Here is a 21,208-nt window from a genome sequence, read left to right as displayed (position 1 = left end):
AAACATTCATGGTGGCTTTGAAATATATGACAAGAAGAGTGATGCAAAGAGGAAAGGAAGTGTAAAACAATCGACTGCTGAGGATGAGAGAAAAGACATCAATGAACTGGCGGATGCTTTCATCAAGAAATTCCACAATCAACTAAAAATTCAGTATGGAGAGTTAATCAAGCCTTAGCAGAAGATGATAGCACAAGAAGCTTCAAATTTATCTGTGTCGACTGAATGGGAATGTTGTTGCAGAGTAGAATGTGTTAGTACTGGCAAATAAAGATGAGTCATAAAGTCTCTGCTTTCTTGAAACAACTATTCTGGCAGCAAACTACATATTTTCCTATAATGAGTAAACGTACTACAATAGAGTTCACTGTTGCATCTCCATTTTAGGGCTTTGTATGGATTTCAATGAGAAATAAGATAACGTTAGTAGGGAAAAAAATATTTTAAAAAAACCTCAACTGTTTAATTTCCAGATCAATTGTTTTCCAGAAGGCTAGCAATGTGCAAAGCAGATCAGCATGCTCCTGGCTTACAGAATAAATGGATAAAACAGTTGATTCACTGCAATTGAGGTCTAATCTAAGTATACACTGATTCATTTTAAATAACCCCATTTACATACACAAAACATTTCAAAAATTACATGCTACTAAGAAAATGTCCCACAACAAAAGGCACTTGGCGCTAGACCAAATAACCAAGATTTACATGTATCTGCTCTCTGTTCAAAGATGTAAAGAAATGACCTCATCTATTACCAAAATCAACAGTGAATTGTTCTCGCCTTGCAGCTGCCAGTGTAGCAGGTAAAGCATCACTGCTTCCTGTTTCAATCTAGAATTGGACAAAGATTCCTCTTCATCCATATTCCTCCTTGAATTTCAAATTCATGCACAAGCAAAATCATCATTTTCATTTCTTCAAGTTTCATGTGTGAACATCAAACCCAATCCCAGGGCACATAAACGTTGATTCAACATCAACAAAAGTATAAACAGCAGAACATCAACACAGTATACACCACCTTTTGGTTTGGGAACAGCAAAATCTAGTATCAGTGAACTGCAAATGTGATGACCTATCATAACAAATTGACAAAAATGCGGGAATGTCTACGGCAAGCAAAGAAAAATGGTTCTGGTTCTCATGCTTGAAGCACCTGGCAGTGGACAATGTGACTTTTCAAACCACCTCGACCAGCAATACTTGACCATATATTTGTTACAAGAGTCCTGAAATGACCTTTGCCAGCTATATTCTCCCAAAGGTGAGGGTTACTCTCTACATGTTTGTCAGGACTGGAAACATCAACGAGACTAATGCTCATGTTGTTACGCACAATGCAAAGCTTGCCATTGAGGGGAACAAGAGCAGCAGCCTCCAAAGCATGAGAGCTCCCCAGATGGAGCTTACTATCTATAAATTTGTTCCATGAATCTGTGGCTCCATCATAAACCCTAAGCTTGCAGCCATCCCTGCAATCCAAAGCATAGAGCAGTCCATTTAAAGAGATGCTAGGGTTGCGCCAACCAGCAACCATCCCATCACTAACAGGAGTCCAGCTGTTAGTTTCAGGTTCATATGCTTCACTCATGACCTCACGATGGGACCCAAGCCCTTTTAGAAACCACTTTCCATCATAAACTACACCAATAAATGGCACCATAGCCGTGCTCATATCTGAAATGAAGCTCCACCTGTTCTTGTTAGGGTCATAAACTTCAGCTGAGCGGAGAGTCCTTTGGATTCCTTCACACTCTCCACCAGCCACATAAAGGCAGTTATTGATAACACATGAACCAAAGAAATGACGTTTTCGAAGCATGTCTGGTGCCCTATGCCATTTATTTGTCCGGGCACTGTAGAAAATGACCCGTCTCATGGACCCTCTGAGTGGATCCTTCCCTCCAAATAAATATAGGTGGCAACCACTTAGAACAGCACAGCCAAAACCAAGGGCTTCGGAATATTCCCGGGGAACAGGAGGAAGTGGCTGCCAGAGCTGATAGACAGGATCAAAAGCATTCCATGAGATCTTTCCATCACGATCTCGCTTGATGACATAAACCCACTCCTCAGCCATTCCTAGACTTTTCCTAAGAGAATAGAAAAAATTTCCAGCCAGGAGGCGGTACCATCTCTTACAAACCAGACGCAGTTTTCGATGTTCAGCTCGGGGAACTCGAATCAGACATGCAATAGCAAGATCATCAGGAAGGCCAGGCAGGAGTGGCAGCTGCACTCGCGTCCTCTCCCTGCGCAAATTTTTACTCTTGTGTGCATTAGGATTTATGTCGGGCCGGATGCAAAGTTTTGATCCAGGGACAAACTTCCTTGCCTCAGCAACTGTTTTTAGTCCAGAATCCACTTTACAATAACATGATACAGAATCAACCTGGAATAATATTCATGTTAGCATACAAGAAAAGTTGCACATATATCATAAAGAAAAATATTTAGATAGTTAATTACTGCTTATATGATTATTCTTACAAACAATGAGTGAGATTTCAATCAAACAAAATATAGGAATATAGCCTCTTGACATTCAGATAATAACAAATTGGATTTCATTTGATGAACAGATCAACGGAAAATAGCTCCAATTTCATACGTTTATTACATACTAAATATTAAAATGTATAGAAAACAATTATCATTTAAACAGAGTCCATTCTGTATCATTCCCAGGTTTGAGAACAAAATATACAAGAAACTATAGATATTGATATAAATATTACATAAAGCAGAAAGGCTAGAATTTGCAATAAAACATTGGTTCCAAGGTCACGTTATGAATATCATATAGTTACATCAAGAAGGAAAAAAGAATAACTAGCCCTTTTTTCTTTCTTTTTCTGTGGATGAAGAAGAATTTATTACAGTAAAAAAATAGAAAAAATTACAAGGAGGACAACAAGGAATCCTCTTCTGAATTGCATGTGTGCAAGAGAGAGAGAGAGAGAGAGAGAGAGAGAGAGAGAGAGAGAGAGAGAGAGAAGACTTAGCAAAGAAATGCCCTGCAATGAGACTAGATATTAACCAGGGAATGTGCTTTAATACCAAAAGCCCTAAATAACTACAAACAAAGCACAAGAAATGACCTATAAACATTCTTTCCTTTGTAACATACCATAAATTTCATTGCTGGGAAGGCAATCCAGCCACTATTCAAAAGATCAAAAGTCTATTCCAAACAGTCAAATGAACAAGCATTGTGAAAATGAGATGAGCATGAGACTCAATACTATTATAGCACATAAGACACACATAGGGCATAATGTTGTATTAGATCTCTTCTCCCAGAACATTTTATCAGCATTAATCCTAGTAAGTAGTACCACTGACAAGCAAAGTCAACATGAGGAAGAACAAAATTTACTTTATCACCAGTTATTAAGACATTTAAGATATGAAGTCATACAATTCCAGTCCTCCAGCTTTTTAATGTTTGGGAATTCTCCATTTCAGGAATATCAAAAGCTGAGATTCTTATGCAGTCATATATTGCATTTCCTTTTAAGTGCCAGTATTGAGTTTTTCTGTTCTAGAAAAGAATGCAGATCTTGTTCATTCCTCCTTCTCTTCTATGTATAAAACAACTGATCTAATTACTGATAACAAATGGTGTCAAAGGACAAATGGATCCAAATTCAAGCCATCTCCTATCTAAGACAAATTAGCTCTCATACTCAAGCACCTATTCAGTTCACCCACTGCACTGGAATATAGGGTACACTGCACCGAATATAGGGTACTCTGCACTCACAAATACATGGGTCCTACCTGAACTCATGGAGGCACATATTTGTCAGATAGAATGAACTATTTTCTAGTGCACCCAGTGTATTGTATAATTTACCCTCATACTCAACTCCATTTTCCTCAGGTAAGGCTTGAATTCAACATGATTCCTTTCTTACCTTCATGAATGCAAACAATCCAGCAAGTAAATGAAGCTAAACATATACCCACCCTATGAAGTACTCAAGTCTCTAAAAGGCTAAACAATATATAGGCACAAACATATAATAAATACACATATAAAAGAATTAAGAAATCCTAGATTAACCCTCAAGATGGTCTGTCATATTCCTACAGTTATATGCTTAGATCCCCCAACAAACATCCACAAATTTTACTTTCAATCTGGTACATCTTACAAAATTATTATTTCTTACTGATAACATTTTTACTAAATTTTTTGAAAAAAAAAATATATATCAAATTTAAATGCAGCAGTAATCCTGTCCACAGCAAGTATACATGCAAAGCACATGAACTTAGAAATTAGAGATAGAAACTGAATACTTAAGAAGTGAACTCAGAAGTTACAAAACCAAAGAGAAAAATTCATTCACATGCATATCCAATTCAACATTCTCCTAAAAAAAAAGGTTCCCTCATTCAAATAAGAATCAGTAAGTGACATCTAGAGAAACATAGAAAAGGAGAAAACACAATAAAAGCAGATTGATAATTAAAAAGAAAAAAAAAATCACATTCTCACATATGCAAGACGAAAATACCATGAATTCTGCTCAAATTGCATAATTAGCAAGTCATTTTTATCTATGTATCTTCAAGAAAACAACAAAAACAAAACCCCAATATCTACAAATGCAACTAATCAAAAAAATTCAACCAATTCTCAAACACGCATACCAATTCAGGCTTCCAAAATTTAATTCCGAATTGAACAATAAAGTAGTCATTCTATCTGGATGCCCTCAAAAACAACACAGAAGCAAAAACCCAACAACAAAATGCAAGCAATCAAAGGAAAATCCATCCCCAAAAATCTAGCAAAGCCTCCATTTTTCTCACCGAATTCAACAACTGGGTGTATAAAAAAACTAAAATATCTAGCAAAAACAACAAGAACAGTTAAGAACAAGGCATTGAAGATCAACTGAGCTTACTAGTGGGGCATGAACTCTAAACCCAGTAGGAGCATTTGATGATTGTTGTTGGTGTTCCATGGCTTAGCAGCAGAGTTTCATAGAGGAAAAATTAGACGTCAGAGAGAGACGTTTGTTGAGACCCAGATCGAGAAGTTAATTGAGAGAGAGAGAGAGAGAGAGAGAGAGATTCAATAGTCTACAAATGCAAACAAAGAAACAACAAAAAAGAAAGAAAGAAATGAAAATGAATTCTTGCACCTTACGAGCTACAAACGTGAAAGCTCCACCTCTCTCTCTCTCTCTCTCTCTCTCTCTCTCTCTCTTACATAAACAGCTGGTCCCATTGGGGGCTTCATTCAACAACTTCTTTAATGTACATTTTTCTATGAAGAAAGGGTTGATTTTTTTTCATTATTAAATGCAGTATTTTTTCTGTGTTGGATTTTTTTTTTCTGCTATGTGAGATTTTAACTTTAATTTTTTTTTCATTAAATTTAAACTTCTGTTTTAATTAAAAAGAAGATGAAAGGGATTATTGGGTCTTGTTAAAGTTTACTCATTTTTGGTCAAACCCCATTTTGGGGGCCAGAGAAGAAACAGAGGTAGAGTGTTTCAGCATGCCCGGGGGGTTTCGGATTGAAAATTGAAATCTATAAAATGTTATTTATAATATAGGAATCAAATGGTCAAACACCATTTTGTATTGGATATTTTATTATTTTCTTCTCTTGATTATATTAAAATTAATAATTTAATTTTTACATTTTAAAAAATATATATTTTAATTTTTTATCTTTGATTCTGTTAATTATTTGGTTTATTAATTTAATTAGTAGTTACAAGAGTAAAAAAAAAAACTAATAAAAAATAAAAGTGTCAATAATAATAAAAATTTAAGGACAAAAATATATATAATAATAAAAATTTAACGACGTGCTTATTATTTAAAAAAAAAAAAGCAACTTAAATCTTAGAATTATTGATTTAACACTTCAATCCTTGCATTTTAGTTCTTATCATTACAAATTAAATTGTACATTAATGTGTCAAATTTTAATAATATTATAATTATTATATTATGAATAATTAATTTAGATAATTTATAATTTAATCTCTTAAATTTAATAAAATTCACAACTAAAGTCTTTCATTTTCAATTTAAAATTATTTGAAACTTAACAATTTTGTCCGATAGACTCAAGTTTTGACATGGTAAAAATAGTGAACAATTTATAAATTTAATGATATATTCTAACTTTCCTTACTCAAATGAATTTTAATTTAATGATATTAAAATCGCCACTCGAAGTAATTGTGGTTGCAATGATATCATTACCACAGTTGACAAAGGCTTTGTTGCAATTATACCTTTCTAATATGGACTTTGGTTGGATGAGGTTGAGCTCCACCCAAGTTTATATTTAGACCTAAACTTGATTTAATTAAGTTTAAAAGATTAATTTTTGTTTTTAATCAAACTCAATTCATTGCATTTATAATTGATTCTTAAATCTTATTTTAATAAGACTGATTGACAACTTCATCTGATTGGAATCTAATTCATTTAGGCTTATTAATAGTTTATTTAATTTTGGTTATAAAGATCAACAGTAAGTTATCATGAAACACATCAATTAATAAAATCAAATTATTTAATTTATAGATTTTTATGAAATATCTTTATTCTATACAAAAAAAAAAAAAATTTTATTTGTGACTTTAAAAGTTTTTATTACATCACTACCACTAAGTGATCAAAATCTTCATTTCATATGAAACTCCTGTCACTTCCCTCATCCTCTCTTATCTCTTTGTGGTGGAGAATTTAAATTTTCTTTTTTCAACATATAAAAAAGAAAATAAAATATTATTAAAAATTTAAAATATAATATTAATATTTTATAATTAGACTAAAAAAATTTAATATTTTAAAAATTATAAAAAAATTATATTATTATTAATGCTATTAAGTACATATCTCTTTATAACTAAAAATTATTTATTAATTTATCAATTATATAATTATATTGTTTTTTTATAAAATTTATTATTGAAAAAATTGTTGTAGAATTTTAGAAGTAAAGAAAATTAACTTTTGAAGAGACATGTTTTTTTTATCTTAAATAATTTAATTTTTTTATAAAAAATATATAAAATAATTAAATTTATGAAAAATCAATATATACATGTTTATATATATAAAAAAAATATTTTAAAAAATAGTCAATAGTCAATTGACCTCTTCTTCCCGTATAGATCCGCCATTGCCTTAACTCTATCAAAGTCTTTTATATATATATAAAACTTTCTTTGACTGGATTGTCAATGAAAATAATATTTTATTTATTTATTACAAATTAATCCAAAACTAGGGACATATGGGTGAGAGGAAGAGAAGAGGGGAGGACATGAGTGAGAACATGTAAATAATTTGTCCATCTTTCAACGTATAACAAGTAATTATTATTATTATAATTAGTTTCTAAAACAACTAGCATTAGTTTTGTCATTTTTAATCAGTTTTATTGAATTTAAATTGAATTGATCAGTTTGGTTGATGAATTGAACTCTTAATTAATTCAAATTTATAATTAAATTAAATTAAAAAATAATATAGTTTAATCGATCGGTCAGATTGATAAATGTGATTTAATATGATTCAATCGATTCAACTAATTAATAAGATAAAAATATTTTTTAGTAGTAGTGAAAATAATTAAACCAATAACTCACGGAAAATGTTTAAAATCACAATTAATTGAGCTAACTTGATAATTATATATTTATTAATTTAAAAAAAAATATATATATATATATATATCTTATTTTACGACAAGATAATAAATTTTATAAAATGTTTATTTATTTTTTAACATATAAATAATATTATATAAATATTAAAAAATAATTACTCATTTATAAAAATTTTCATTTATCATTCATAAGTATTAAAAATAATTATAATATTTAAAATTAAATACTTTAATATAAAATTTAAAAATACTTAAAATTTATATAAATGTAACTTAATAAATCTTGACCTTGCCATTTAAAATTATTAGAACTTAATTATTTACATTAATATGTATTATATTTAATTAATTTTTAATTATTATTATATATATTTAATTAATTTTAATGATACACTAATTAAATTATTTATTTGTCCATCAGTCTCTTTATCGAATCAATTTTAAGATCAGATTTAATAAAATTAATAATCACTTGAAGATGTTTTCATTATGGATATTGTTAGGGTTCTAATCAGTGCATACAATGCCAATTTGCCTACTTAAGACTTTGGCTTCCTTTTCTTATAATGGAATAATAGTCAAATTAGCATCATCCATTTTCACAACTATTAACTTTCTGTTCCTTTTGACATAGTCAAATGTGCGAGAGCTTGAGGCTGAGAAATGCATATAATATTTAAAGTAAAACAAAAGTCATTTATTGATTTGACAAAAATTATATTTTAGAGAGTGCAAAGGAATAGAAAATTTTAAATTTAAATTTTAACTTATTTATTAATATAATGAGAATTTTCACTGCTATTTTACAGTCCATATTATATGGTTGATCTAGTCTTTTTATAAATTAAATAAATAACATATTTTAAGAGTGATGTAGAGAATAGAGATGACGAAGTAGAGATAATGATGTGATAAAAATAGAGGCAAGCGTACTTGCCCTCTTGACGGATCTACCCTTATCAAAGAGAAAAGAGAAAAAAAATAATTTGTATATTCTATTTTAATTTATAAAATTTTTAAAAATTAATTATTTAGTTTAAAAATTTTACACTATATCACATTTTAATTTTTATAATTTTAATATAAATATTATCATTTAATAAAATTATTATAAATATTAAGATTCTATAAATTAAATTATTCTATATATTAAAATTAAAAGAGTTAAATAATTTATTTATAAAAAATTAAAGATTAAAATATAATATAATATAAAATTTAAAAATTAATTAATTAATTTCTTAAAATTTAAAATTAAAATGTAATATTCAATAAAACTCAAAAACTAAATTATAAATTAAAAAAAAAAAAGGTCTACAATTGTCATGTAGTTCGTTTTTTTTTCTACCCAACTAATTTTCTCCTTTCTTTCTTTCTTTCTTTTCCAAAAACATACATCAGTTCATTAATAGGAGATAGCAACTTTAAGCAAATAATTTTTTTTATTTTTCATTTTATCTTTACTTGTTGAATGGATTGGTTGGTTACAAACGTTTTGCCTTAATAGGTTATGGTTGTAGGCTTTCAAAGGTTTAATTACTAATTTGACTATAGATATTAATTAATAAATTAAGGCACCCTATAGTTTCTCCAAGTTTCCATATTGACTTTTCTGTTCAAAAAAAAAATAAAAGTTTGACGTTAAATTTTTGGCTTTATACATGAATCCACAACAGTGTTCATTTATTTGTTTTTCTACTTTTCACATATTTTTCTTTTGTGTAATAAAAAAAAAATCAATTATTTAAATAAATCACAGAAACACAGTAAAAAATGTAATCCCGTACTTGAACCGTCCGTTTGTTTGTACACCTTTGGATTAAAAAAAAAAAAAATGACGATACCTGGAAACTAGAGTACAAGTTACTGCAGCTTGAAAAATTAACTCAATTACACAGGCGATATAAATATAAGAATAGATCATCAGATTTTTCTCAGCAAAACATTCATTTCCCAATATTGCTGTGTATTTTACTTCAGTGACCACCGAATATTACAAAAGCCTTAAATAGTTCCTTTCAAAAGGGAAGGGGGAGAAGGTAAATAAGAGATGGCAGAACCTGATGATTTAACAAAACCACACCCCCCCTTCCCCACCTTCAAAAGGGAAGGGTGAAAAGAACATGCTTAAGAGATCAACATGGACGCCTATGCCTCTCCCACTACATATTCTACAACCCATCATCACCTAACGAAGTTGCATTAAAGAGAAGAAAAAAGATAAAAGAAGAAGAAGAAGAAGAAGAGCACCAAGCAATTCCTACTTTGTCAAACTTTTTCACCAAAACTTACCAACATCATACACTTCTATTCCCCTTACTTGCATCTCCTCTTCAATGATGACCACTTCTAATAGTAACAAAGATGGCTAAAAACACTTGCTAGAAGACAACAAAAACGGAAAAAAAAAAAAAAAAATTCCTCCAGTATAACTAAGGGGAGAGTCCACAACCACTAGGCACCAAGTACTGTAAGCTCTTTAAGATGTTCCGTCACTAATCCCATGCACTGCTCATGCCTGAACCATATCCTCCATATCCACCGCTGGTGTTTGCTCCACCGTAATAATCTGAACTGCCCCTATTGAATGAAGAATCCCTTCTAAAGTCACGGCCACCAAACCTGCCTCCTCCAGAACGACGGCTCCTCCCTCCACCATAAGAAGAATGAGCTGAATAACGAGAGAGCCAAACAGGTACTTCTTGCTTTGATTCTTGCATTAAATCAGCTAAAGATCTTGCCAATGATGCATTGCCCTCATTGAAGAAGGCAGTTGCAAGACCAGTTTTCCCTGCTCGCCCTGTCCGTCCAATACGGTGGACATAATCATCAATATCATTTGGGAAATCAAAGTTGACCACATGTGCCACGTGAGGGATATCAAGTCCACGTGCTGCAACATCAGTTGCTACCAAGATTGGGGTGTTACCACTTCTAAATGAACGCAATGCCTGTTCTCTTTCCTGCAAGATTTAAGAACAGATTACTTCACACAATTTACTCTATCAAAGCTAATTTTATACAAACAAGTTAAAAAATGCTTCAAAGTTATGCAATGGTAGAAGTCTAGGGCCCACAACCGCAAGGATGCAGGCATGCAGCTATCTTTTCCCTTCTTTTTTCTATTTTGAAAACCAGAAATCCTAGCTGCATGAATGATTTATGCAAACCATGGCTTGATGAGTCCTACCCTTGGCCTATTAGCATGTAAGGCCAGAAATCAAACCTGGGTGATGCAGGGCAATTTCATGCCTTAACCTCCACGCCATCGTGTATGTTGTTTAGAGCAAAGATATAGTTTCAAGTCTTAAAAACAGCAACTTCACATCAAAATGTTAAAGAAAAGACTTCAAACTCTCCCATATAGTACCATGTTAGATAGGATAATAAAAAGGAAACGCCCTTTTCATATTAGAAAGTGTCAGTAACTAATAAGAGACCTGATCTCAAGCACTCAAGAGCATACAAGAGAAGCATTGCATCATAAGGGTATATCAAACAGTGCATAATTAAGTGACACGCCCAAAACAATCATATGGAAATGATTAACCCAACACTAATCTCATGTTTATATTCCTTTTTTTTGACAGAATTTTAAGACAATCTTCCATTACTCCAATTTTTTACCAAAATTTTAAATTAAAATCTTCAGGCATTGCGGAGTAAATGCCCCCCAACCCTTCAACACAAAAGAGGAAAAGTTAATGAACCAAAAATTCCAAAACTTTGATCCAAGTATCAATGATGCCCAATTCTTTTTCCATATAATTCAATATTTATATCAATTATGCTATAGCCTAGAGATAAGGCTGCAAAAATCAATTCAAGCTTGGCTCACTTATGAAAAAGAGCTTCAATTTAGGCTTAGATCCCTTGCTAAAAGAACCATGTTAAGCCAAGCACAATCCTGTTCACACAAGCTCATTTGTGAAAGAAAACAAGAAGAAACAAAATTGAATCTTAATAAAATAACGTTTAAGTTGCCATGCAAACAATGAAAGGTTTCTTAAAAATTACAAATATTTAAAAAATCTTAAAATAACTAGTAATATTTGTTCTTTTTAATGTTGTGTATGATAAAATATGTAATCTTAAAAGATTACATTGCAAGCATACACTAAAAAAATTTTGACACCAAAAATATATCTCCAAAACTTATGAGAGAGAAAATAAAATATTGAAAAAAAAATAAGGCTGGCTCCAAAATTGCAGTGAGCCATTGGCTCCGCTCACCCACCAACAGCTTCAGGAAGTCATGAAGTACTAAAAATGTGTCATCAAGGTAAAAGGATGGATTTGATTTATTAAATGATCAACTAATTTGATTTAGTTTTCATCTTTGTTTTGTTGACATTTTAAATGAAGGGTAGAATGATGCTTCCTTGTCATTTTAATTTGATACTCTGAAGAACAATCTAGGAGACTAGGACTATGCAAATTTGCCATCTCAATTTCCAAAATACATCATCATATATTTTGACAAACCATTACTAAGTGCACCAGTGAAAGTGCGCCTTCTAAACTATATCTTCCATTTGCTGTCTGCATGTGTTTCTGTGGAAAATGCTAGCTTATAATCTCAATTTCCAAAAAGCTACTTCATATTTTTTACAAAAAGTAACGGGGTACCAAAACAATCATGTCTTATCTCTCTATCCATTCCCAATTGCAACTAGCTTGGACAATCTCCACAAATGCATGATTACCACTTTGTCTAAAATAACAAAGCCTCGAGAATGCCATCCCAAACAATAAGCTACAATTGTTATATCTAGTGAAATTAAAAGTAATGAACAAATTAACAACCTATTAAGAAGTCTGCTTATCATTACATTATTCTCAATGTACTAATTGCATGTTATGCAGTAGCACTAACTACCAACCTACAGACCTCTCAGAGCCAGAAACTAAAATTTCAGCCAAGGCATTAAAAGGCCCGCCAAAGATTTCAGCAATTGAAACCCATAAATCATGAGATAAGCTATTGGGATTGAAATATCCAGAGCACAAAAAAATGTCCCAGCAATGAAGAAAAATACCTGCTGTGTTCTATCGCCATGTATGCTAGTTGCAGGGAACCCATTAACACACAACCAATGCTCAAGTGAATCAGCACCCTTCTTTGTCTCCACAAAAACTAATGTTAAAGCTTGCTGAAAATGTGAACCACAAAAACAACAGTTAATACTTAAAAGGACTATATAATCAAGAGTCACGAACCAGAAGCTAAAGTCACTAGCTGCTCAAACCATTCCTCCCCCGCCAGGAAGGCGAAGGGAAGAAAAAGAAGTAGATGAAGCAAAAAAAGAAAAATCTGGTTACCTTGCCTTGAACACCATTTGCCCTCTGTGCATGAAGAAGGTCCATAAGGTGACTTCTTTTGTCAGACTCATGAACAAATTCAACTCTTTGGTCAATCAAATCTGTACTTGAGCCCACTCGTCCAACAGCCAAAAAGACATAATTGAACAAGAAATCAGAAGCTAGTCTCTGCATGACAGGAAAAAAAAAAAAAAAGAGTTGAATGGTAGCAGAAAAACGAAATTTGAAGTATCATTCCTTCTGTATGATCTATGCATCCCAAACCAAATTGTTCCTTCCCACAAGTTAAATAACAAAACAAAAGCAATATACAAGACAGAAACTGCAGCTTTCTTTTACATGAATTTGGCAAACCATAGATATTTCACCTACTAAACTATTACAATGCAATGATGCCAAGATATAAATAATGGATGCCTCTGACAAACTTAAAAGAATTAGCATCAGCAAGAAACCTTTTCACCCCTCTTCGACAATAAAATTGCCTAGAAAAGAAAATTAATGAGTCAAAAAATAACTTTAATAAAAAGGTAAACAGACCTGTATCACTTTTGGAAAGGTAGCACTAAACAACATCGTTTGCCTTGCACCTGGTCGAGGCATATCATTTTGCTCCACAATTTTTCTTATTTGTGGCTCAAAACCCATATCCAACATCCTATCTGCCTCATCTAGGGCCAAATACTTGACCATCTGTAATGAAACTCTAGCTCTCTCCAATAAATCTACCAGTCTTCCTGGAGTTGCTACAATAATATCAACACCTCTCTCCAGTTCCCGCAGCTGGCCAGATAAATTTAATCCATCAAAAATAGCTTATGGTAGTAAACTGTAAACTAAGTAGCACAAAATATGACCTTTAAAACTAAACATATTACACACCAGCAACAGAGTAAGGGTTCACCATACTTATCTAGACAAAGAGAACAAAAGCCTGACGCATTTTTTTTTTGGGTTGTTTTTTTTTTTTTGGGGGGGGGGGGGGGTGAGGGGACGGGGCCGGTGGGACATGAAACAAAAGAACTACATAAGAGCAAAGAAGCACAGACACATACATCTTGTAGAATTTGTCGCTTCATTTACAAAATAAAATAAAAGTCAGCATGAATAAACATATGCTGACAACACAAAGGGATTGATTAAGTGATCTCCAACAAAAGGCTTGAGGGTCCTTCGGAGTTAGATCAGCTAGGAAGAGCAAAGCATGACAGTGAGAAGGTAAATTGATGGAAAATGGGTTGCTACGATTTTTAAGCAGCCAAGGGAATTAGATCTCCTGAATAAATGCTTGATCGGTGAATTGAAGGGGAAAGGACTAGAGAACCATAATGGTGTTAAGATTTGTGATGATATAGTAACGGAGGAAGATACAGGATTGATTAAAGCAAAATAAAAGTTTTAAAATAGGGTGGCTGTTCAAGGGCTGTGAACATTTATTAGAGAACATGAAGATGAACACAAATAAGGTAAAGGCAGAAGAAAGAAGGTAGTAATATCACAACACACACACATATCTTCAAAACACAAATCAAATTCAATACTTTATTGCTAAGGTTCCATTTGATCCAGAGAAAAGTCTAAGAAGAATATTTATGAGGAAAATTTTTTGCAAAAATGATTTAATTATTGTTGTTTGATTGAAATATAGAAAATCAGTTGGAATTACCTTTTGTCATTTAGAATACAAAGGAAAATATCAGTACTTCCAAAAAATAATGAGTATGTTAACCAATTTTCCTATACGCTTCAAACACCAGAAAATGCAAAAAACATTTTTCGTGAAACAAACAGGCTTGAAAGGGAAAAAAAAAAAAAAATTCATAGGTGTTTACAAAGACCTTCTAAATTTTGCTCATCCAACAAGGATTACAGATTCCAAATAATTCTGAACAATTAGCAAAAGAAACTTGTACTAAACAAATAAATCCAAAATTCTGAAATCCCTTAGAAACTCTGATCTAAGGTAAAATTATCAATAGAACTCTGTTTTGCAGGATAAAATAAAAATTTCAACTACCACGATTAAATACAATAGGCAGCTCATTTCCATCTTTTGTTCAGAGGGATTCCCTCATGGGACTTCCATTCAGAGAAAAGTAGGCAGCTCATTTCAATCTTTTGTTTCTGGTTTCAAGGGATTTCCTCTTCTGTGTCTCACTTTCTCTCAACTATGAATCTAAAATTTTCTATTTACAAATCTTTCATTTCTTGAGCTAAGAACATTAATTAGTGAAAGTTTTATTAAAGTGAAGGAGAGCAATCTACATCCATATTTTGCAAAGGGTGAGATATTTATCTTTGTTTTTTTTTTTTTTTTTTTTTTTTTTTTGCTTATTTGTTGAAGAAAATTATATTTATGCTAGTTTGTTTATGAAATTTATAGTATGAAGCATTAATTTGCCCAATGTCTAGGTTATTATCTTTTTTTTCCTAATTTCAAACTATTTTCAAAATTATTTTTAGTAAAATACATACTTGGAAAATAGCATCAAAGAAACTTTTAAGCTTCATTAATATTTGCTTAAGTATAAATTTAGGCCTGAGCAACGTAAAATTTAAGAAAAATAAATAATCATATTTTTTAGTAAAAAATATAACTCTTGAAGTTAATTTTTATAAATTTAATAGTAAGATTAAATTGAATTGATCAAAGTTCTCAAAATTAAAGTTAATATAACCAAAATCTCCTAAACACCCATTTTGGTGATAATAAAGTTAGTTCTTCACTATCAACATAGTTATTTTAGTTTTAAATTAATTAATGTTAATGATGTCTAAGAATAATGAATTTAATATTTTAATTTGATGTATTTATGCTAATTATTTAGTTTTGAATCTTAATTTTACTTGTATCTTTAAACATCTATTCATTTCATGAATTTTGAAAAATTTGCACAGTAATAGGTTGTTACTGTTATGTAAAGGCTGTTACAACTTACAAGCCTGTTTCCGTTACCTGCGAATGCAGCCACAACTGCAATTTAAATCGAGATTCCAAATCAAAAGAAACAAGTAAGAATAAAATTGCATAAGCACAACCCCTTGCAATAACAACAGTGTTTTCCTTGAAGTTTCAACCTTGTTGATTATGACAACAGTCATGACTATAAACAGACTTGCAACCAGGCCAGGTAGAGTGACAAATGCTTTGCTGACTCAAGGTTCATATTAGAGAAAGGAGAATGAGGTTGTAAGATTTCAAACTCAGCCCGATCATCCAATTTACTCCAACAGAAAGAATAAGTATTTACTATTTTTTATCATTATAAAAAATTTGATCATATAACAAACTAATTTGGAAAACTGATATTTTGTTATTAAGAAGTTTTAATAGGACCATCTCAGTCCAAATTAAAAAAGTCAAAATAGCTATCATCTGATAGGAAAAAGCTTCACTTTGGAGCTTTTAAAATCAGCTAATATTGGGTGCTCCAACAAACATCAGCTGCCGATATTTTGATTTGTTGACCTAGCTGTTGGAGGTCAAAGAGATACTAGCTTGCCTCCAGCAGCCAAAAACCCTCAATGATAACAACCAATTTTGATAGAGTGTTTCTCATTAACGAGTGCCGACCCCAACTAGTTAGGGATTAAAACTTTGTTGTTGTTGTTGTTAATTCTCATTAAGGAGTAGCTATTAACCACCCAAAAGCAATTAACCCAGTGCCACCCCCACCCCCACCCCCACCCTTCCCACGATACACTTGGCCCATTCCCCAATACAGTTAAGTAGCTTTTCCACAAAGAAACTGAGATACTTTGCAGACTGCAGTTCTTCAAAAAAGCTGCATTAATGCAGAATGCTCCAATAAGGGGGTGTATGTTTAATGGATTAACAAAAGAAGCACCAGTAAAACTTGCAAATCAGTATCACATACCAGCATTAAACTTCAACATTATACCAAAGGAAAATAATCAAAATACAAATGAAAGCTCAACTTCCAGTCTTACAATCAAATGTGGAAGTGTACAATAAGTACAGCCACATAACAGCAACCATGACTTCTAAGAACAAAATTCATCAAGACAAGTACACAAAGGGAGAAAAGAGTGAACTAGAGAGTAATCCATGAAACAGATCATAACTCAGCAAATATGCAATAGCACAAGAACAAAATATCAAGAATCTGAATTGTATTAAACCGACATAAATGGAAGCCACTTCTTGTTCCCACAACAGGAAAAGGTCAAGAGTTCAGTTTCACACATCCAACATAAATGTCCAATAGACAAAATCAAACATCATCAATCAAGATATGGCATTAGAAGAAAGTATATAACCAGTTTAAATATAATAGGAGATATCACCACCACCAAGGCACCAACCCCTAACAGAGAAAAAGGCTCATGGTGGAGAAAAGGAAAACAAAATAATACAAACCTGTTGATTTAGCGGTGCTCCTCCATATACAACAACTACCTTAACACCTGTTTGAAAAGAGAATTTCCTTGCTTCCTCGTGTATCTACAAGTGTCAACATGACACAAAAGATTCACTTGTCAGTAGGTGGCAAAAAATAAGCGCATCATATAAAAAATCAGTGGACAAAACCCACCTGCATTGAAAGCTCCCTTGTTGGAGAAAGAATAAGAGCTAAAGGGTACACTGTACGTGCACCACGCAGTGGCCTCTGTGCACTCTGCGCTTGCATTTTCATAATTCCACTAATAATAGGGAAACAGAAAGCCGCAGTCTTGCCAGAACCAGTCTGGGCACATGCCATCAGATCCCGGCCGGCAAGAGAGATTGGGATAGCATGTCGTTGCACAGGTGTTGGTTTCACATACTTGCACCTGCGGATGTTCTGATTTAATGCTTCACCCAAGTCAATCTCTGCAAAGGTGTTCACAGGTGGAGGGACATTTTCCCCACTTGTCTCAACTGGAATATCCTCATATGCATCAAAGTTAATACCAGTATTCTCTTGCTCAGTAATTGTCTGCTCTGTATCGTCATCATCACCGAATGGGTTCACTTCGGGCTCTCTCCTGCGATCCCAACCACCGCTTCTGTTGCCCCAACCACCGCTTCTACCACCACCACCAGATCCAGATCGATAGTCGTTTCTGGGAGCCCCCCAACGGGATCCACCATATCCCGGACGATAATTAATTGTTGCAGGCCCACTGTAAGCTGGAGCTGGTGGGTCTGAAGAGGGCACAAGATTACGGAGGTGTGGAGGAACATAGGTGGATCGGGCAGGAGCTGCTGAAGTGGTGCGTACACTTCCATTGTTAGCAGAAGAACCAGCCAATGTGTTCTCAGCTGCAGAATTTGCAGCCAAATCTGCCCATGAAGTTCGCGTACTCATCACAATACACAAAACACAAGCTCCAATAGCAAATCCCTTCTCCCAAAAAAAAAAAAAGAGAGAGAGAAATATATTTACTTCTGATTCCTCGGCAAACTTTAAGCAATTTCCTTTTTGACACCAAACTTAAATTAATCGCCGAAATCAAAACCCTGTACACACAATAAATTCATCAAAATTCACGATCTAGAAATATACAAGTTGCATTTAAGAAACTAATACAAGCAAAAAAGAAGAAAGAGGAGGAGGAGGCCCATATTTTGTCTGCTAGAAAGTAAATTCAACAGAAGCTACACACTACAGCACAATCAAAAAAAAAAAAAAAAAGGGAAAAAACAGAGAGAGAACTAATGCACCCACAACTATTAACAAAATTTTCCCTCCAAAGCATATCTTTTCACCCACCACCAAACAGAAGCAAAATCAAACCTGATCTGCTCTATCAACAAAACCCAAATAACAAATCAAACTAAAAATTGAAATGCAACAACTCCAAATCCAAAAATACATAATCTAGCTGAATTTTTAACCATAAACATAATACACAAGTAAATCTATCCATGCAAATACAGAAAGGAAGGAATAACCTGTCGAAGAAAGAGAAAGGAAAAACACTAAAAATCAAGGAGACGTAGCTAAGACGTTATCGCGTAAGAACCAGAAGAAAAAGAAGAAACAGAACAGAAAAGAGAAAACCCTAACGTTTATATGTCATGTTATGGAATGAAATAGAGAAAGAAGGCAGAGAACAAAAATATCTGTTCTCTCTCTAAAATATATAAGTTTCTCTCTCTTAAATAAATAAATAAATACTAATTACTATTATTTATCTCTCGCCTTTCGCTTCGCCTTAGCTTTGCGTTGCGTGCTCTCTTTCATTTTCTTTCTTTTTTCAATCTCAATTTCAACGGGAATCGAATTAATTTCTTCTAATTTTCTTTTTTAAATAATAATAATAAATTATTGTCAACTCAAAAATTTGAGCAAGCCCGCGCTTGCTTATTGCGGCTGCCTGAACAGAATTTTCTTCGAATCGATTGTCTATAATTTCGATATTTATAAAATTGAATTTGCAATTTACGAAGGTTGATTATATAATTATATTTAAAAAAAAAAAACTTTTTTATTTATCTTTCAAGTATATTTTTACATAAAATTTTTATTATTAAAATTTATTTATATATATAAAATAATTTTTATTTATATTATAATATAATATAAACATTTACTCGTCATTTATTTACAATACTTTTCGAACAAGTTAAGGTTTGGAGGTGCTTGTTAGGCTCGTGAGGATGAATGTTTTTCTCCCTTTTCTTATTGTTAATTAGTACATTTCAAATTTTCTTTTTAAAAAAAAAATTTGGTACACTTAAAAAGATGATTATGTGTATACTTTTTCTTGATTACGTTTTTACTCACGTGATTATTGGTCGGTGCAAGTTTTCATATAACTTATATGTCGGCAATATTTTTTAAAATATTTTTATTTTAAATAATTTATTTTTTATTATTTAATTATAATATTAAAAATAAAATGTTAAGAAATGTTAATTTAAATTTATAATAATATAAAAATATATAAATTTTATTTATTTCATAAAAAATAATTTATATATAAAAATATTTTCATTATTTATTATAATATTAAATAAATAATATATTTTATAATTAAAATTAAAAAAATATTTTTTCTTTTTAAAAGATAAATTATTAAATATAAAAAAAAAAAATAAATCTTAGCATCTATTACGACACCACCAATCATTGTTTGCTACTCCTGACTTTAGTGGCTAAGTAATCAATGAAGCTATGGTTAAGAGATTAGGGTGGCAATAGATTAAGTATCTACGAAAATTATATATCCAAATTTAAATTTTAAATTTAATTAAATTTTATTTTTAATTATTTAAATTCATTCTAGATTATTTTTATTTAAATTTATTTAATTTTATATATTTAAATTAATAATTTATATAAAAATAGTTTATTAATAATTTATATTTTAAAATTTTAATAATTTTACAAAATTTTAAATTTTATTTTTATTAAATAAAATATATAAAAATTTATAAATATTATTGTAAAAATATATATATTTTATATTTTATATTTAATTAAGTATTTATATAAACAAGTTTAGGTAATGAATATTCAGTATGTAATATTCGAATTTGATTTGAACATGATATTATTATTCAAACTCAAACTCTTCTCAAATATGATCATATATTACTTAAACTCGTCATATTAGAGTTCGATCGAATCAAGTTTCTGTAGCTCTAATTGTGTTTATATACAATATATTTAAAAGTTTGTTTATATTTTAATAAGTTTATAAACGTTGAAGAATACTCTTTTAAAAAAATATGAAATCTTTTGTTTTAATGGTTTAGATTTTTTTTAATTAAAAAAATATTTTTTATTTTTAATGCTCCAAAGATCAAAAACATAGAAAATGTTTTCTGATAAATTAATTAGCATAAAATGAACATGAGTGTTGTAAGTTAATATAAATAATTAAAGCACTGTCTATGCTTTGGGGTTTTATAATTTGCTAATGAACTGTGCTTGTAGTTAGTTATTTTAGAGTGTTGGCAACTTGCCAACGAATTTTAAGCTTGCAGGAAGTATGAAAATCTAGTTTGTTTAGTTATTATTATTTTTCTAATTTTTTAAAAAGTTGATAAGTCAACTTTCTTTCTCCAACAAAAAAGTAATTTCTTAAATTTAATTTATGAAATTTAAAATTACTTCATGCAAAATTTGTTTATTTAAATTTTACCATCTCCCTGTTTTTTTCTATCGTAATATGCTTAAATCTTAAAAAAAAATAATAAAATGATTTTTTTCTACACGAATGAAAAATTATTAAATTAAATTAAAGAATTTTGTATTACTTTTATTAAAAATATTT

At 31.2% G+C, this 21,208-nt stretch overlaps 2 protein-coding genes across 2 annotated transcripts; both read right to left on the bottom strand.

The window, feature by feature from the left end:
- Window positions 1-441: 441 nt before the first annotated feature.
- On the bottom strand, window positions 442-5,235 carry LOC110671247 (F-box/kelch-repeat protein At1g55270). The gene is made up of 2 exons (XM_058136320.1): window positions 4,923-5,235; window positions 442-2,395 (listed from the first exon to the last, which is right to left on the bottom strand). Exons 1-2 carry the CDS (start codon window positions 4,980-4,982, stop codon window positions 1,145-1,147), a joined length of 1,311 nt encoding a protein of 436 aa, XP_057992303.1. The 5' UTR covers window positions 4,983-5,235; the 3' UTR covers window positions 442-1,144.
- A 4,326-nt stretch (window positions 5,236-9,561) lies between these two features.
- LOC110671239 (DEAD-box ATP-dependent RNA helicase 37) lies at window positions 9,562-19,095 on the bottom strand. The gene is made up of 7 exons (XM_021833648.2): window positions 18,879-19,095; window positions 17,536-18,443; window positions 17,361-17,444; window positions 13,520-13,762; window positions 12,980-13,147; window positions 12,697-12,810; window positions 9,562-10,620 (listed from the first exon to the last, which is right to left on the bottom strand). Exons 2-7 carry the CDS (start codon window positions 18,289-18,291, stop codon window positions 10,153-10,155), a joined length of 1,833 nt encoding a protein of 610 aa, XP_021689340.1. The 5' UTR covers window positions 18,292-18,443; window positions 18,879-19,095; the 3' UTR covers window positions 9,562-10,152.
- Between the last annotated feature and the right edge of the window lie 2,113 nt (window positions 19,096-21,208).

The sequence above is a fragment of the Hevea brasiliensis genome, chromosome 15 (assembly GCF_030052815.1).
Source record: "Hevea brasiliensis isolate MT/VB/25A 57/8 chromosome 15, ASM3005281v1, whole genome shotgun sequence".
NCBI lineage: Eukaryota > Viridiplantae > Streptophyta > Magnoliopsida > Malpighiales > Euphorbiaceae > Hevea > Hevea brasiliensis.
Note: the sequence above shows the minus strand (reverse complement) of the source record. Positions and strands in the feature narration are given on the sequence as shown.